The following is a 17,659-nucleotide window of genomic DNA, read 5'->3' as shown; positions in this document are numbered from 1 at the left end:
TATTAACCCCTATCAGATATATCAGTGAATATGTTCTCCCTTCCATTGAGTTGTCTTTTCATTTTGTTGATGGTTTCCTTTGCTGTGCAAAACCTTTTTAGTTTGATGTAGTCCCATTTTTTCATATTTGCCTGAGGAAATATGTTGGAAAAAATATTGCCACAATAAATGTCTGAGATTTTACTGCTTATGTGTTCTTCTAGGATTTTTATGGTTTTGAATCTAACATTTAAGTATTTAATTCATTTTGAGTTTATTCTTGTGTGTGGTATATGAAGGTGGTCTAGTTCCATTTTTTTGCATGTATCTGTCCAGGTTTCCAAACATAATTCATTGAATAGATTATCTTTAGCCCACTGTATGTTTTTGCCTCTTTTGTCTAATATTAATTGACTATAAAAGTATGAGTTTATTTCTGGACCATTGGTTGATTATTGTATGTGTCCTGACTGGGGATTGAACCAGAAACCTCGGCTTATTGGGACAGTGCTCTAACCAATGAACTACTCAGCCAGGGTTGTTTGCCTAATTATTTTTTCTTTATTGATTTTAGAGAGAGAGGAAGAGAGAGGGAGAGAGACAGAAACATCAATGAGAGAGAACATTGATTGGCCACCTCCTGCATGCCCCCCACCAGGGATTTGGCCTACGACCTGGGCATGTGCCCTGACTGGAAATCGAACCGGTGACCTCTTGGTGTGTGGGTCAGTGCTCAACCACTGAGCCACACCAGCCAGGCACTTCGCCTAATTTTTAATCGAGTTTGTTTGTTGTTGAGTTATAGCAGTTCTTTTTAAAAAAATGTTTTTACTGATTTTTTAGAGAGAGAAAGGGAGAGAGATAGAAACATTGATCAGATACCTCCTGCACAACTCCCACTGGGGGGTCAAGCTCACAACCTGGGCATGTACCCATACTGGGACCTCTCAGACCATGGGGTGATGCTCAATCCACTGAGCCACACTGACTGGGCTAGGTGTTGTTTATATACGATCACTATGCAAACTGCAACCAAGGTACGTGCCCTTAGTGGGAACCCAGGTCTCTCTGGTTCGTGGGCTGATGCTCTGACTGCTGAGCCAAACCAGCCAGGGCTGAGGGTTACCTTTTTACTCTTGTCGATTGTATCCTTTAATGCACAAGTTTTTATTAAGTTGAACAAATCTATTTTTAATTTTGTTGCCTTTGTTTCTGGTTCCATGTCCAAGAAGTCATTGCCAAATCCAGTGTCACAAAGATTCTTCCCTACCTTTTCTTCTAAGAATTTTATAATGTTAGCTCTTATGTTTAGGTTTATGATCAATTTTGAGTTAGTTTTTTTATATGGTATAAAATAAGGGTCCAACTTTATTTATTTTTTATATGTGGATATCCAGTTTTCCCCACAACCATTTGTTGAAATGATGAGTGCCACCCTTGTTGAAAATCACTTGACCATACATGAGAATTTATTTTTAGCCTCTATTCCACTGGTTTATGTCTATGCCAGTGCTCATATCTTTTTGAGTATTGCTTTGTAGTAAGTTTTGAAATTAGGAAGTGTGAGACCTCTAACTCTGTTTCTTTTGCTTTCAACATCGTTTTGGCTATTTAGAATCTCTTGAGATTCCATATGGATTTTTATATTTCTATAAAAACATCATTGGGATTTTGATAAGGATTGCATTGACTTTGTAGATCACTTTGGATTGTACTGACATCCTAACAGTATTCAGTCTTCCAGTTTATGAACAGATTGTCTTTCCATTTATTGATATCTTCTTTAATTTCTTTTGGCGATATTTAGTTTTCAGTATACAAGTATTTTGCCTCTTTGATTAAATTAATTCCTAAGTGGTTTAATCTTTTTGATGCTATTATAAATAGAATTGTTCAATGGTAGTGTATAGAAACAGAGTTTAACTTTTTGTGTGTTGAGTTTCTATACTGCAAATTTGCTGAATTTTTTTATTAGTGCTAATAGTTTTTCTTGTAGATTCTTCATGGTTTTTTACATATATTATCATGTCTTCAAACAGAGATAATTTTACATCTTCCTTCCAATTTGGATGCCATTGATTGATTGATTGATTGATTGCCTAACTGCTCTGGTTAAAACTTTCAATACCAAGTTGAATAGAAGTGGTGAAAGCAAGAATCCTTGTCTTGTTCTTAATTTTAGAGGAAAAGCTTTCAATCTTTTCCATTGAGTATGAGTTTGGCTGTGGGCTTTTCATATATAGCCTGTATTATGTAGAGATAGTTTTTATGTATTTCTAATTTGTTGAGTGTTTTTTTATTATGAAAGCATATTGAATTTTGTCAAGTGCTTTGTTTTGCATTAATTGAGATGATCATGATGTTTTTTCCCCCCTTCATTTTGTTAATATGGTGTGTTACACTGATTTTGATTGAACCATCCTTGCATTCAGGAATAAATTCCACTTGTTCACTATGTACAATCTTTTTTTTTTTATCCTCACCCGAGGACATTTTTACATTTTTTGTTCAGATAGAGTGGGAGGGAGAGAGAGGGAGAGAGAGAGAGAAACATCGATGTGAAAGGGACACATTGAGCAGCTGCCACCTGCACGACCCAATCAGGGCCAGGGACAAACTGCAACCGAGGTACATGCCCTTAGCGGGAACCGAACCCAGGTCTCTCTGGACTGCAGGCCAATGCTCTAACCACTGAGCAAAACTGGCCAGGGCTGTACAATCTTTTTAAAATGCTATTTGGTTTACTAGTATTTTGTTGAAGACTTTTTTGTTGTTGTTGTTAATCCTCACCTGAGGATATTTTTTCCATAGATTTTTTTATAGAGAGACTGAAAGAGAGGGAGTGGAGAGGGGATAGAGAGAGACAGGCAGAGAGAGAGAGAGAGAGACAGGCAGAGAGAGAGAGAGACAGGCAGAGAGAGAGAGAGAGAGACAGGCAGAGAGAGAGAGAAACATTGGTGTGAGAGAGACACATTGATTGGTTGCCTCCCATACGCACCCTGACCGGAGCTGGGGATCAAACCTGCACCCCAAGTATGTGCCCTTGACCGGGAATTGAACCCATGATCATTCAGTGCCTGGGCCAAGGTTCTAATCATTGAACCACAATGGCCAGGGCTTATTCAAGATTTTTGCATCAATATTCATCAGGGATATTGGTCTACAGTTTCCTTTTCTTGTAGAGTCTTTTTCTGGTTTTGGTAATACTGCCCTCATGGAACAAACTTGGAATATTTCCTATTTTTCAAATGTTTTTTGGAAGAGTTTGAGAAAGATTGGTGTAAATATCTTTAATCATTATAGATCTGTTAAGGTTTTTAATTTCTTCATGATTCAGTTTTGGCATGTTGTGGTTTCTAGAATGTGTATGTTTCATCTAGGTTATCCACTACGTTGGTGTGCTATTGTTTATATTCTTTTATAATCCTTATTATCCTTATAAAATTGGTAGCAACATCTATTTTGTTTGTTATTTGATTTTTAGTTATTTTAATATTTTTTTAGTTAATCTAACTAAAGGTTTGTCTATTTTGTTGATTTTTTTCCAAAGAAACAACTCTTGGTTTTGTTGATTTTTCTCTACTGTTTTTCTATTTTTTATTATAATCTCCACTCGCATCTTTATTATATTATTCCTTTTACAACCTATGAGTTTAGTTAGTTTTTCTTTTTCTAGGTTCTTGAGGTGAAAAGTTAGATTGTGACTTTTTTATGTGTTCAGTTGTAAATTTCCCTCTCGGCACTGCTTCCTCTGCATCCCATGTTTGTTCTGTTGTGTTACATTTTAATGCGCCTCAAGATCATTTCTAATTTCCCTATGACTTCTTCTTTGAGCCACTGGTGTTTAAGAGTATGTTGTTTAATTTCCACATATTTGTGAATCTTCTAGTTTTCTTGCTGCTGTTGGGATCTAATTCATTCTGTTGTAATTGGAAAAGATACTTTTTATGATTTAAATATTTTAAAATTTATTAAAATTTGTTTTGTGTCCTAATATATGGTCTATCCTAGAGAATATCCCATGTGCACTTGAGAAAAATGTGTTTTGTGCTATTGTTGAGTGGAGTGTTCCATATATATCTACATATTTAGGTCCAGTTGATCTATGGTGTTGTTCAAGTCCTGTATTCCTATTAATCTTTTGTCTGGTTGTTCTGTCTGTTACCGAAAATGGGGTGTTGAAGTCTCCTGCTATTATTATGGAATGTTTTCTTCTTCAGTTCTATTAATATTTGCTTTATATATTTTGGAGCTTTGGTGTTTGGTACATATATCTTTATAATTATTAAATCTTCTAAATTGAGCCTTTTATCATTTATGTATTATATAACTACATATATATGTATGTGTGTGTGTGTGTGTGTGTGTATATGTATGTGTGTGTATATATATAAAATACCCTTTGTCTCTTCTAACGGTTTTTGACTTAAAGGCTCCCTGCTCTCTTTTGGTTACTATTTGCGCAGAATATCTTTCTCCGTCCTTTCACTTTCCACTTATGTGTGTCCTTAGATCTGAAGTGAGTGTCTTGTAGACAGCATATAGTTGGGTACTGTTTTTTAATTCATTTTGCAGTTCTTTGTCTTTTGGTTGGGGAACTTAATCTATTTATATTTAAAGCAATTTCTGATAGGAAAGCACTTTACTTTTGCCATTTCATTTTGTTACTTGTTTTCGGTATGTCTTATAGCTTTTTCTCCCTCATTTTCTCCATTACAGGCTTTTAAAAAATATTTAGTTAATTATTTTGAAATAAGTTTTGATTCCCCTTTTATTTCCTTTTGTGTATATTCTATAGATATTTTTATTGTGGTTCCCATTGGTATTACATATACTGTCCAAAAGCTATGACATTCGGTCTTATGTTTATACTAATTTAACTTTAATCACATACAGAAACTCTGCTCCTTGACAGCTCTGCCCCTTTTATGTTACTGATATCAAATTACATCTTTTTATATTGTGTACCCATTATTATGGACTCATAATTATTTTTATGCATTTGTCTTCAAAATCCTGTAAAAATAAGAATTGGAGTTATATACTAAAATTACTGTAATATCGATGTTTACATTTTTTTTCCACATATTTACCTTTACCAGAGAACTTGATATTTTCATGTGGCATCAAGTTACTGTCTAGCATCCTTACCTCTCAGTTTGGAAGACTTCATGTAGCATTTCTTGTTTAGGCAAGTCTAGTGATAATAAAATCTCTCAGCTTTTATTTGTCTGAGAATGTCTTCATTTCTTCTTCATTTTTGAGGGTAGTTTTGTTGCATATAGAATTCTTGTTTGTTTTTTTTCCCTTGAGAACTTTGAATATACATTCCACTTCCTCTGTGCTGCAAGGTTTCTGATGAGATATCCACTGATGGTTTTACTGGGGATCCTTGTACATGTCAAATTGCTTTCCCTCGTTCCTTTCAAGAATCTCTCTTGTCTTTGGGTTTGACAGTTTGGGTGTCATGTGTCTTGGTGTGGGTCTCTGGGTTAATGCTACTTGGAGTTTATTGGAGCCTCTTTGATTTGTATATCTATGTATCCTCAGGTTTGGGAGATTTTCAGCTATTATTTCTTCAAATAATCTCCATTTGCTTTTGTTTCTTCTCCTTTTGGGGAGAAGATAATGAGTATATTTGTCTGCTTACTGATGTTGCTTAAGTACCTTAGGCTTTGTTCACTTTTCTTCTTTTTTTTTTCTTTTTACTTCTCAGACTCTATTTAAGGTGACTCATCTTCGCCCGGCCAGTGTGGCTCAGTGATTGAGCATCGCCCCATGGACTGAGAGGTCCCAGTTTGATTCCCCGTCAGTGCACAGGCACGAGTTGTGGGTTTGATTCCCAGTAGGGGGTGTGCATGAGGCAGCTGATCCATGTATCTCTCTCACATTGATGTTTCTCTCTCTCCCTTCCTCTCTCTCTAAAAAATCAATAAAAATATATAAAAATAAATAAATAAAATGACTCATCTTCAAGTTTTTCCATTTTCTTCCCTGCCTGTTTGAATCTGTTGTTGAACTCCTATGGTGAATTTTTCTATTTAGATAACTGTATTTATCAGCTTTGGAATTTGTATAGTTCTTTTTTTATAGTTTCTGCCTCATTATTAATATCCTCATTTTGTTCATATATCCTTCTCCTGATTTCTTTGTCCATGATTTTCTCTAGCTCTATGAGCATATATATGATAGTTGTTAAAAAATTTTTGTCTAGTAAGTCCAGTGTGTGTGTTTCTTTAAAGACAGTGGTGGGTCAAAGCATGTAAAAACTTCAGGGGACTACAGACTCATGGATGCCTAAGGGCAAGGGTGTGAAGGCAGAGGAATACAATAGAACATTCAAGGTCACAAGAAGAAACTGGGGTGAGACTCTGGGAAAAATAAGACGTAAAAGCAGCTAGTGAAATACACACATACACACACACTCTCTCTCTCTCCCCCTCCCCCCTTCCTCCAGATAGGACCTTCATGCTGGCTGATCCCAAGGCTTAGGAGCTCATTAAATAGTGAAGGTTTCCCTCCAAATCTATAAAGACTAGGAGAGGTGACTGTTTTCCAAAAATCCAATTTTTAACAAAAAACATCACCAAGACACACAAGAAACAGGAAACATCATTCAAAGGAACAAAACTAGTCTTTAGAAACAGGTTGTAAAGAAAGTTACTCACCTAAGGTCCAGACTTTGCCAACATGTCCTATTGAAGCTCCAAGTCGGATGGGACGGAAATGAGCCCAGAGACAGCCCAGGACATTGCTAACAAGTTCCATCTTGTTTCCTCTATGTTGATGGGGGGAACTGGGAATCAGGATGTTTTTTCTGACTGCTGTGTCTCACCACGGGGGTGGGGCCAGGGCACGCAAAACATCGTTCAGTTTCATACCATTCTGAACGTCTCTTTCTTGACTTGGCATTTTTTTGTCTGCTTAAACATTTAATTGGCTTCCAGAGCCCCTATAAGGTGGTTCTGGTTGGTATGCATTTGTCTATATGATGTTTCCAATGGGGAATACAGGCCTGGAGCTGCCCACTCTGTCTTACTGACATCACTCTCCATTATACACCAGGCCTTCTGAGACTTTTGCTTACAGGTGGGGTATTTTGCTAGTAACTGGTGATAAGTGTAGTGAGTTAGACAATGCAGTTCCCACTACCACTCCGCTTCTGATCGTCTCTCTCCCCCACCCAGTACAAGCATGGAGGACCCATCATCGCTGTGCAGGTGGAGAATGAGTATGGTTCCTACAACAGAGACCCTGCCTACATGCCCCGCATCAGGAGAGTAAGTGTGGGCGTGACATCTTGTCACCCTCCTTCCTCCGGAAGGTGCCCCAGGCTCCCGTGTCACAAGTGGGCCTAATACTCTTCTCATATCAGTGCCACATCTCTCAGTACCGTTTGTTAATTAGTACATTCTTTCTCCATACCTTTTTCTCAATAGGATGGTCACTTATTTACCCTTTATTGATCGAGTTTAGCTGGAGATGGCAGTGCATACATGGGCTGCACCTTCTGTGACCCGAGAATTAGGGCCTCCCTGCTCCTTCCTTACCAGCATCTGGGATCAGACATGAGCTCTATTCACCCATTGGGTTGTCCCTCAGCCTCCCCTGTTTCCAAAAGAATCGGGTTGAAATAAGCAGGGAAGTGATAGGAAAATCGCCCTTCCTGGGGTTTCCGATCCCACGTTGCCTGCGGCCCCAGAGCAGACCTTGGAGGGCAGGCAGCCCCCTGGCTCGTCAGCGGGTGCTGCAGCGCTCGATCCCACTTCCCTGGCGCTGTCTGCACAGCTCAGGTGCTCATGTGAAGACCGAATAGGACCGTCTGCAGATGAAGTGCTCAGTGCAAGGCCTGGGTGATGGTATTGGCTCCAGCGTTGGCAGGTGTCTTGAGCAGGGATGTGGTTATTGCCTCTCAGCGCAGCATGTGTTCCTTCCACTTCTTGTCATCTGAGTTACATCCTTCAAGGAGCGCTGACTGCTCTACTGGGCATGTGCAGCACTCCATGGCTCGTGCCTGTGGCATGGCTGGTGACCAGCGCCCCCTGCGGGTGTGGGGAGGGGATGGGCTGCTTGCTTCTGGTGAGGGTGAAGGGGAGGAGTGGCGGTCCTGACCCACTCCTGGGTCCTTGCGGTCTCGCCAGGTGGCAGTGTGGCAGCTGGCCTTGCTGAGCTGGCCTCTGAGCAGTCCGAGTAGGACCAGCACAGCAGCCAGACGGGGCACCTTGCCGGACTGGGAGTGGCCGGGGGCTGCCAGAGCCAGATGGCCCGCCCTGCTGCAGCTGGCCTTCCGCTGCCCGGAGCTTTGCCGAACATGGTGCGCGGACGGGCTTTCTCTGTTTTCTGCGGAGAAGTAAACACTTTATTGGAATCTCTTCCTCTTTCCCTTACTGCTGCCTCGTTCCCAGCTGCGTGACCCGGCAGGAGCTCCGAGGAATTGTAGACCTTGACTCCTCTCGTTTCCCCCACAGGCCTTGGAGGACCGAGGGATCGTGGAGCTGCTCCTGACATCAGACAATAAGGATGGCCTGAGAAGTGGGGTCCTCGATGGAGGTACCTGTGTGGAGGCGGGCACTGCCTGGGCTGGGGAGTTGCTTGACGCCTGTCCTCACTCTGTGTGGCACTGGGCCCGGAAGCCCTGGGCCTCAGAGCTGGGGTGTCCATGTCAGAGACAGAACTGCTGTGGCCCACTCTGTAGCTGGTCTCCTTCCCTCCGGACGCTGGCCATGCTCCGTGGACTGCAGGGTACAGGGAGCGTGCGCTGGTATTCTGAGGTCTCTGCAGGTCTCCAAAGAGGGCCGAGCAGACGCAGCGCTGGGCGTGCCGGGAAGATGGCCTGCTTCAGTCCTGCAGAAACTGGAGGTGGTGGACTCTTCTCAGGGCCTGCGTAGCCGCGCAGTGACAGTGGGCTGGGCAGTGAGTGCACTGTACATACCTGTGGCAGCGCTGTATCCACCAGTGTGGTACCTCTCCCTGCCTCCCCGTCACCCAGGCTGCCTGCCCAGCTGTTTCAGGCAGCCACCCACACCCAGGCTGCCTGCCCAGCTGTTTCAGGCAGCCATCCACTCCCAGGCTGCACTGGCCCAGCTGTTTCAGGCAGCCACCCACACCCAGGCTGCCTGCCCAGATGTTTCAGGCAGCCATCCACACCCGGGCTGCGCTGCCCAGCTGTTTCAGGCAGCCATCCACTCCCAGGCTGCACTGGCCCAGCTGTTTCAGGCAGCCATCCACACCCAGGCTGCACTGCCCAGCTGTTTCAGGCAGCCATCCACACTGGTGCTCTGCCCAGCTGTTTCAGGCAGCCATCCACACTGGTGCTCTGCCCAGCTGTTTCAGGCAGCCATCCACTCCCAGACTGCACTGGCCCAGCTGTTTCAGGCAGCCATCCACACTGGTGCTCTGCCCAGCTGTTTCAGGCAGCCATCCACACCCAGGCTGCACTGCCCAGCTGTTTCAGGCAGCCATCCACACTGGTGCTCTGCCCAGCTATTTCAGGCAGCCATCCACACTGGTGCTCTGCCCAGCTGTTTCAGGCAGCCATCCACACTGGTGCTCTGCCCAGCTGTTTCAGGCAGCCATCCACTCCCAGGCTGCACTGGCCCAGCTGTTTCAGGCAGCCATCCACACCCAGGCTGCGCTGTCCTGCTGTTTCAGGCAGCCATCCACACCCAGGCTGCGCTGTCCTGCTGTTTCAGGCAGCCATCCACACTGGTGCTCTGCGTCCTCCTCTCCCCGACTCCAGGGTTTGCTCAGCAACCCCCACTTTGGCCCTCGATCATCACCTTTTCTCTCTCTTGGACCATTTCTTCTTGCATAGAAACATGTTATTTCTCTCTTCTACAGAAAAATCTCGACTCGTTTCCCTCTCCAGAGGCTGTTCTATTTCTCTGCCCTCCTTTCAACAGATCTCCCCAGTCCGTGCTCACTGGCTCCTTGCCCCTTTCATCCTGACCTCTCAGACCATGGTGGACACATGACCACCCTCACCACTTCACAGGCAGAACCTTTCAAGGTTCCGGTGAGCTCCCCGTTATCAATGTACATTGTTGGTCCTCACTGCCTCCGACCCGTCTGGTCTTATTTGGTGGCACCCACCCATCTCTCCCTTGAAGCTCCCTGCTCAGCTGGCGTCCAGGGCACCACTGCCGGGCTTTCTTCACTTCAAGGGAGCTCCTTCCTGGTGTTTTATTCTGGTCACCTCTCTCTGAGTTCTAATGTTCAAATTCTTGAGACCCACTGCGTGGAATGAATTCTCGATCTGGTGATGACACCCAGATTGCTTTAAATATCATCTGTGTGGACGAGTCCGAGATGTCTCCATCAGGGACCCTTCCTACAGTCTTGCCTCACCTCTGCCCACTGGCGCCCTGGGGCGGTGCCAGCCTCAGGGGAGCCATCGGGGAGCAGAGCCTGTTTCCTTCCTAGAACCCGCCCCACTTCCGGTCTCCCTTTTCTCAGCTGCAACTCATTTCCCCCAAACGCATGGGCCCTAACCCTTGAGTCACCCTCGGCTCTTCTCCTTCCAAACACCTGGCACACCGCCATCAGCACATCCTTTTTATCTTTAGCTTCAACTTCAAAATTTATCTGGAGTCCAAGTAAGTTGAACCACCTCAGCTGTGGCCATGGTTTCTCATTTGCGTTCTTGAAGCAGCCTTGGAGCTGATTTCCCTTTCTTTCACTGTTGACTTCCTCACAGTGCTTTCTCAACATAGCAGCCTTTGAAAATGCCACTCTGATCACCTCATCCCCCACCTGAACTCCGGGTGCACCCTGCCTCCCACAGAGGGGAACACAAATTCTGAGCATGACCTAGAAGGGCCTCCCACGCAGCCTCTGTTTCCTGGCCAGCTGTCTCCTGCTTTCCCCTGGCCCACCCTGCACTTCCCCCGGCCTCCTTGCTGTTCCTCAGACACGCTGGACCCCCCAGCCTTCTGCCGGGTGTGCAGGGCATGACGGTTGCATTTCCTCCTGACTTCTCTGTGGTCACCTCAAAGTGAGGCCTCCTTCCTGCACCCACTGGAACTGCAGCTCATCCTGGAGCTGTGCTCTGCTTACTTCACCTTCTGACTCTCTGGGTAGTGTCCTCGTTTTGTCTGCCTGCCTGCCACCCCAGCAGCAGTCTGCTCCGGGCCTGGGTTCTGTCTGCCTTGTTTGGCTGTGCCCCTGGGCTCTGCTGGTGTGCTGAAAGGAAGTCCGCTGCCAGCCCTTCCTGCGGGCTCCTGCAGCACACGCCACATGCCTGCCTTCTGCGTGGCCCTCCACTGTCCTGCACACCTGCGGAGATGGACTTGCTGCTCTGTAGCCCAGGGCCAGCACCTGGTGCATGGCTGGCACTCAGGGAGTGACTGTTGGATGGATGGGCTGGAGGAGGCTCTGGTCCCCAGGCAAGGTGAATTCTTCAAGCACCCAGACCTGTGTCCTGATGAGGACCAGCCGCCATTCCTGCTGTTCCCACGTGGTGGTGCTGTCTCCCCGCAGCTGCTTGCTAGGCCTCCAGCCACCAGCGATTGGGCAGGGACCCGGGAGGGGCCGAGCTGTGGCCGGTGCTGGTGGGGAGGCAAGGCCCTTGGAGGCTGCTGCAGGTTTTCAGTGCGGGCATCGTTCCGAGGAAAGCCTGGCATGGACCCCGAGAGCCTCCACGCCCCCTCCGCACCCCTGGCCTCAGGAGACTCTGCTGTCGACTGCCTGGAATGTTTTGTTTTCTCCAATTAATTAAAAATGTAATTAAAGTTACACATTTACAAGGTATAAAAGTCAACTCATAAATATGCTTATCAAAAAATACTGTGTAGCCTCCCTCCTCCACTCTGCAGAAATGACCATTTAAACTCCTAACTGCTGGCATTTTCCTGCATGATTCCCGCAGTGTACATACAGAGCTGTGGTTTACCGAGGAGAAGGCCGGCCTCGCCACTGTCCTGGCCGCAGTTCCGGTCCCCACTGCCACCTTGCTCTGCTCGGCCGTCCTGGCAGTGCAGACGCCTCCGGCTGCTGCTGGGTCGCAGGTCCGTGCAGCGTGACCACAGGTGACGGCCAGGCCGGCCTGGAGCGTGTCCAGAGCCTGCGATGCGAGTGACCACTCGCTCAGTGTGCTTGGTTGTCACTGTCAGTGCAGTTGTCCCGTTTGCTTTCCTTTTCTTCCCACTCATTCCTTCCCACCCTGCTCCTCGCTCTCAAACGCGCTCCAAGCACCTTCCACACGTCAGCCCGGGGTGCTTTCCAGAGCTGGACGTGTCGGACTCCGTGCAAGTCTGAGCGCGCTGCCTGACTTCGCAGTCCCTGACCTGCGTGGAGGCTCTGCGCAGCTCCCCCAGACTGCCTCTGCCTCCTGCGACCCCTTCCGGGGCTTGGAGGCCTCGCTCCTGGCCTAGCACCCCGCGGCTGCCGAAGGACCGGAACGTTCTGCTCCCTGATCCTTTTGTGTGTTCTGTTTGTTTTCCTCTCCTCTTTCTGGAAAAGTTCAGAATTTTTCTTTTATCCTTGATATTCTGGATTTCACAGTGCTGTTCTTGACGTGAGACTCGTTCCTTTTCGTGGCACGTCTGTGGGTCATTTGAAGGGGAACAGTGTGGCGGGGCGTTCAGTTGTTGCGTTTCTCATGTGTGCCTTCCCCCCTTTTTTCTGATCTTTGGTCATTCCTGTTACCTGTGATTGGATTCCCGTATCCACTCTAAGTCACTTATCTTTTCGCTTCTTTATCTCTTTGCCCCTTTATTCAGCTTTCTGGGTGACTTCCTCAGCTTTTAATCCTCCAGCCCAGTTATTTCCTGGATCCCGTTTTTCTTGTATTTCTTTTCGCATGGCTTACTCTTCACACGGATACGATCTGGCTTCTCTCTCTGAAGGTATTTCGCTGTCGTGGTTTTCTAGCGTGCACCTCTTCTGCCCCAGCCTCCGTATGAGGGCATCTGCGATTGCCTGGCTCTCGACCGAGCCGTTTAAGGGAGCGACAGGTCCTCACCAGCCTCGGGAGCTGAGTGCCAGGAGAGGCCGGCACTGCTGCTCCTTGGGGTGGTGGGGCCGTGATGGACTGTTTCAATAGGGGAGACCCAGGTGTTGCTGTTTGGAGATTCTGCCGTTAGCTCTGCTAAGTGTTTCCAGAGACTAATCCTTCGGTGTATTGCTATAGGTGCTCTGGGAGCACGTGGGAGGAATGGGCAGGACTCTGTCCGCAGATTGTCTTTATTCCCCCTTCAGTCTCTTACCCACACTCTGCCTGCCCCATCCCTCCAAGCCTGGAGACAGCAGCTTTCCCTGAGGGGATGGCCGGGGGGAGGGGTGGGGGAGGCTGGAGGAATGAGCGAGGCAGAGGCCAGGTGTCTTCTCCCTGAACAGTGTCTTGGCCATGAGGTGATGAGCCCATCCGAACCCTCCTTTCCTGGGCCGTTTCCCAGTGCACTCCCTTTCCCAGGCGGCCAGGACGCCCTGAAGCCGTCTCTGCTGGCTCCTCTCCAGTCCTCTTTCGTAGGACCTGCCTTTCCTTCGCTTTTGTTCTAGTGCTCTGTCAGGGAAGATAGGAATAGGTGCTGTGTTCTGCAGCCACGCCAAGTGTATGTCCAAGATTTCTGCCTGGTCAGTTTCAGGCGGGCATCCTGTCCTCAGGGGTTTGCCCTCTAGGTGAGGAGGGTCTGGCTGTAGCGTCTTACCCCGGGGTTTCCGGAGGACAGTGACGTCAGGACGACAGCCGAGTTGTCCTGCTACTTCAGGGCCCGGAGCAGCACTTCTCTGCCCCTGAGCAGTTGCGTGACCTTGAGGCAAGTTAGTTAACCTCAGGAGCCTCAGCTTGTTTGTTCTTCATCCTGTAGTTGGGGCTCGTGTCCAACAGGAAAGCGTGAAGGTGGCCATTGGCTGGGCTGGCTCCATCTCTACTGTGCCTTTCCAGGACCACTGGACCCCAGGCCATAGCTGGCCAGCGAGGCCCACTGCCTGGCAAGTTCTACAAGGGGTGGGTCAGGCATCCAGGTCATAGGTCAGATGTAGTGCCCTTTCTCAGGCACACCTTTCACTGACGCAGAGCCACTTAAAATACCATTTCAGATAAAAAACAACAACACATTACTGGGTAGAAGAGAAAATGAGCCCTCATCCAAGAAATAAAAGGGGAATCTATTTAGATGGTTACCCTATATATCAGATGCTCGAGGTGCAGAGTGAAGATCGGACTCGGCTCCTACGAAAGAGCAGTGAACAGAAATGTACACTCTGGTTATAACAGTTGCATTAATCAAGAACAGATGCTTAGTAAGGTCTGTGCTGGGTAGAAATTGTCAAGCTGAACAAGATAAATCTGACACCAGGGGAACTGAACTCTAATTGGAGGTGGGAAACAATGTCAAGATTAGTGAATTTATTTTGCTGGTGAATTAAAGGTCTGGGGTGACTCAGAAAGTCTCCCTGGCCCGAAGACCACACTTAGTGTCTCTTCCCCTTCCCATTCGCAGTGCTGGCCACCATCAACTTACAGTCCCTCCACGACCTGCAGTTATTAACCACCTTTCTTCTGAATGTCCAGGTAAGCCTGGCCCCGAGAGCTGTGTGCCCCGCTCAGCGTGAGGGTGGGAATTCTGAGAGAGAGTGAAGCTGAGCCTCTGCAGGATGTCCGCTCTTGTTTGGAGCGGTTGCAGGGGTGCCAGGGCTCCCCGCATGGGGAGAGGGACTCTGGGCTCTGCCAGGTTTTCAGCTCACAGCAGCCCTCCTTTCGCACTGTGCACTGGGCTGCCGCGCCCCTGGCGGGGAGCGGTGTGGACATTGCTCTGAGTTGTTGCTGTGTGGGTCCTAATGTATGGATGTCGGGGAGCAGTGTGGACATTGCTCTGAGTTGTTGCCGTGTGGGCCCCGAGGCATGGATGTCGGGGAGCAGTGTGGACATTGCTCTGAGTTGTTGTGTGGGCCCCGAGGCATGGATGTCGGGGAGCAGTGTGGAAATTGCTCTGAGTTGTTGCTGTGTGGGCCCTGAGGCATGGATGTCGGGGAGCAGTGTGGAAATTGCTCTGAGTTTTTGCTGTGTGGGCCGAGGCATGGATGTCGGGGAGCAGTGTGGCAATTGCTCTGAGTTGTTGCTGTGTGGGCCCTGAGGCATGGATGTCGGGGAGCAGTGTGGAAATTGCTCTGAGTTGTTGCTGTGTGGGTCCTAATGTATGGATGTCGGGGAGCAGTGTGGACATTGCTCTGAGTTGTTGCTGTGTGGGCCTCGAGGCATGGATGTCGGGGAGCAGTGTGGACATTGCTCTGAGTTGTTGCCGTGTGGGCCCCGAGGCATGGATGTCGGGGAGCAGTGTGGAAATTGCTCTGAGTTTTTGCTGTGTGGGCCGAGGCATGGATGTCGCTTCTGCCTCCGGAGAAAGGGGGTCGGTTTGAAGCTCTCACCCTGGTGTGCGCACCGAGGCCTCCAGAGTAGAATTCCGTGCATTCACTGGGTCTGGACTGCTCAGACTGGGCTCCGGGACTGAGGGGGAGAAACACTTCCCTGCCTTGTATGTTCACATCTGACCTTAACCTGTAAGGCCCCGCTGGGCCTGCAAAGATTATCCTGTCACCAGCAAGACAGGAAGCCTGGTCCATTCCAGGTCAGAAGGAGGGAGGAGTTTCTGGAGGTATCTCAGCATCCATCACCCGGATCAACATTTACAGTTCAACCTTATTCTGATTGATTTCTCTCTAGTTTGTGCTTCTCTTCTGAGGAGACAGGTGTGATCTGGCCAAGGCAGCTGTGGCCCGTTCACAGAACTGGGAGGCCCTCTCTCGCCCCATGTTACTGAAGGGCGTGAATGCCCTGAATGCTGCCACTGTTGGGGGTCAGCATGACCCTGGGGCCTGGAGTGGCGCTCTTCGTGTCCCGGTGGACAGGTGCCGGGTGGAGATGCTGGGATTGCTTTGCATCCCAGCCGTTTGTCAGAGCAGAGGTCGTGACTTAAGTCACGGCCATATGAAGTCACCGTGCAGCGTGAGGTCATGGAGGATGAGGGCCTCCGTGTGGGATGCAGCTACCACCGGAGTCAGGAGGGCCCCGCAGATGGCAGGGAAGTCGCCCTGAAGAGCTGGGACAGTTGGAACTGGCCCTGGGGAGACTTTGTGAGGCAGATCAGGGGAGAGACAGTGGATTCAGGGGCCCAGGCCCTCCCTCCCTGCAGGGGGCTGAGTGCCTGCTCTGTGCCTGGAGTGGGGCTGGGCCCTGCCGCTCCGCAGTCACTGACACAGGGCCTCCGCCTCCCTGGGGCTGGAACCTGCTGCAGAGACGTGTGAAATGCACAGCTGCCCAGGGCCTACGGGGTTGTGCTTGGGTGCTGCCAGGAGCCGTGCAGGGCCTGAGCCGCCCACACCTGCCGGCTGTGCGCCCCTCTGTGCTTCTGCCTCCTCTTCCGTGACAGGGCCAGGGACGGTGGCAGCACTGGCTCGCAGGGTTGTGTGAGCGCAGGGCCCCATCTGAGTGGGTGCGCGGCCCCCGCCGAGCCGCACTGGGCCACTGGAGAACATGCCCTGGCGTGGCACCTCAAGTTGGAGCGTCCCCTCCTGGACTGGAGACTAGTGATACGCAGGACTTGGAGCGACTTCTCCCCAGAGACTTAAACGTCGTGCAGTACATGCCCTTTTTGGGAAGTAGACAGCCGTAAAGAAAACCCTGCCACCAGTCTTGCCAAAATAATTATCGCACTGCTTTGGCTTTTCCCCTGACATGGTTGGTACCTTCTACTCAATGGCCCATGAGTCCACCCCTTCACCTGGGATCAGATTTTGTATTCAGTTGCCTCTAAACGTATTGCTGTCACTGATAGAGGAGGTACCTGGTGACGGAGGACGGCTCTGTGTGGACCTGAAACCCCAGCATGTCCGTCCTCACCACCCAGCCGGTGCTGCCCTGGGCTCCTGCAAACACACAGGCATGGTCCTGGGAGCCATGTCTGCCTCCTGGGATGCCCCACGCCAGGGCTGGTATTCTTAAGTAACGTTCACGCCTTGCTGAGCGTCCTCACCAGGCCGTGACGCAGACGTCGTGCTCCCAGAGCTTGCTCTCTGAGTAGCCGCATGACAGTGTCCTGCTCTTAGACTCGAGGTTCTCAAACTTCTGTCGAAGGTTCACTGGACCTCGAAGAAGGGCCCTGCTCAGCCTGCTGACTTCCCACGGAAAGGAAGCAGCAGCGAGGGCGCTGCGTCCACAGAGTGCGCGCAGGGTGGCCATCCTGACAGATGGGTGTCCTTCCTTGGGAGAGGACGGGCAAAGCTGGGCTTGGCCCAGAACGCAAGTCAATGTAGGAAAAGTCAGTGTGGGAAAAGGCACTCAAAGCAGATGTGAATTCTGACGAAGGTTAGCTTTGCACAGACCCCCGTGTTCTCTCACCAGCAGCGTCTGCAGCAGCATCTCCTGCGTCACCCTTGGGAGCTCGTTCCACTGCACCTGCAGCAGGGAGGCCGCACACAGAGGCTGAGCCTGGGCAGCCTCTGTGCTCTGCTTTCAGTGGCCCCGAGGCCAGAGGGAGAGCTGGCAGGACAGAGGGGTAGGCATTCCCCTCCAGGGAGGCTCCCCCTCCGCCTGCCTCTCTTGACCAGCTAACTTTTCATTTTGTGGTGCCTAGGGGGTTCAGCCCAAGATGGTGATGGAGTACTGGACAGGGTGGTTTGACTCCTGGGGAGGCCCACACAACATCCTGGATTCTTCTGGTAAGTGCTTGCAATACCTACATCC

At 49.0% G+C, this 17,659-nt stretch overlaps 1 protein-coding gene across 3 annotated transcripts in view; it reads left to right on the top strand.

Moving 5' to 3' along the window:
- Positions 1-17,659, top strand: part of GLB1L2 (galactosidase beta 1 like 2) — a 49,753-nt gene that overhangs the window by 23,285 nt on the left and 8,809 nt on the right. For all 3 annotated transcript variants that reach the window (XM_036277081.1, XM_036277080.1, XM_036277079.1), the window contains 4 exons: positions 7,167-7,259; positions 8,448-8,529; positions 14,421-14,491; positions 17,550-17,634. In XM_036277081.1, coding sequence (XP_036132974.1) covers positions 7,167-7,259; positions 8,448-8,529; positions 14,421-14,491; positions 17,550-17,634 — 331 coding nt within the window. The remainder of the gene's footprint in view (positions 1-7,166; positions 7,260-8,447; positions 8,530-14,420; positions 14,492-17,549; positions 17,635-17,659) is intronic.

Source organism: Molossus molossus, unplaced genomic scaffold (assembly GCF_014108415.1).
Source record: "Molossus molossus isolate mMolMol1 unplaced genomic scaffold, mMolMol1.p scaffold_m16_p_22, whole genome shotgun sequence".
Lineage (NCBI taxonomy): Eukaryota > Metazoa > Chordata > Mammalia > Chiroptera > Molossidae > Molossus > Molossus molossus.
This window is presented reverse-complemented; position numbering and strand designations above follow the sequence as displayed.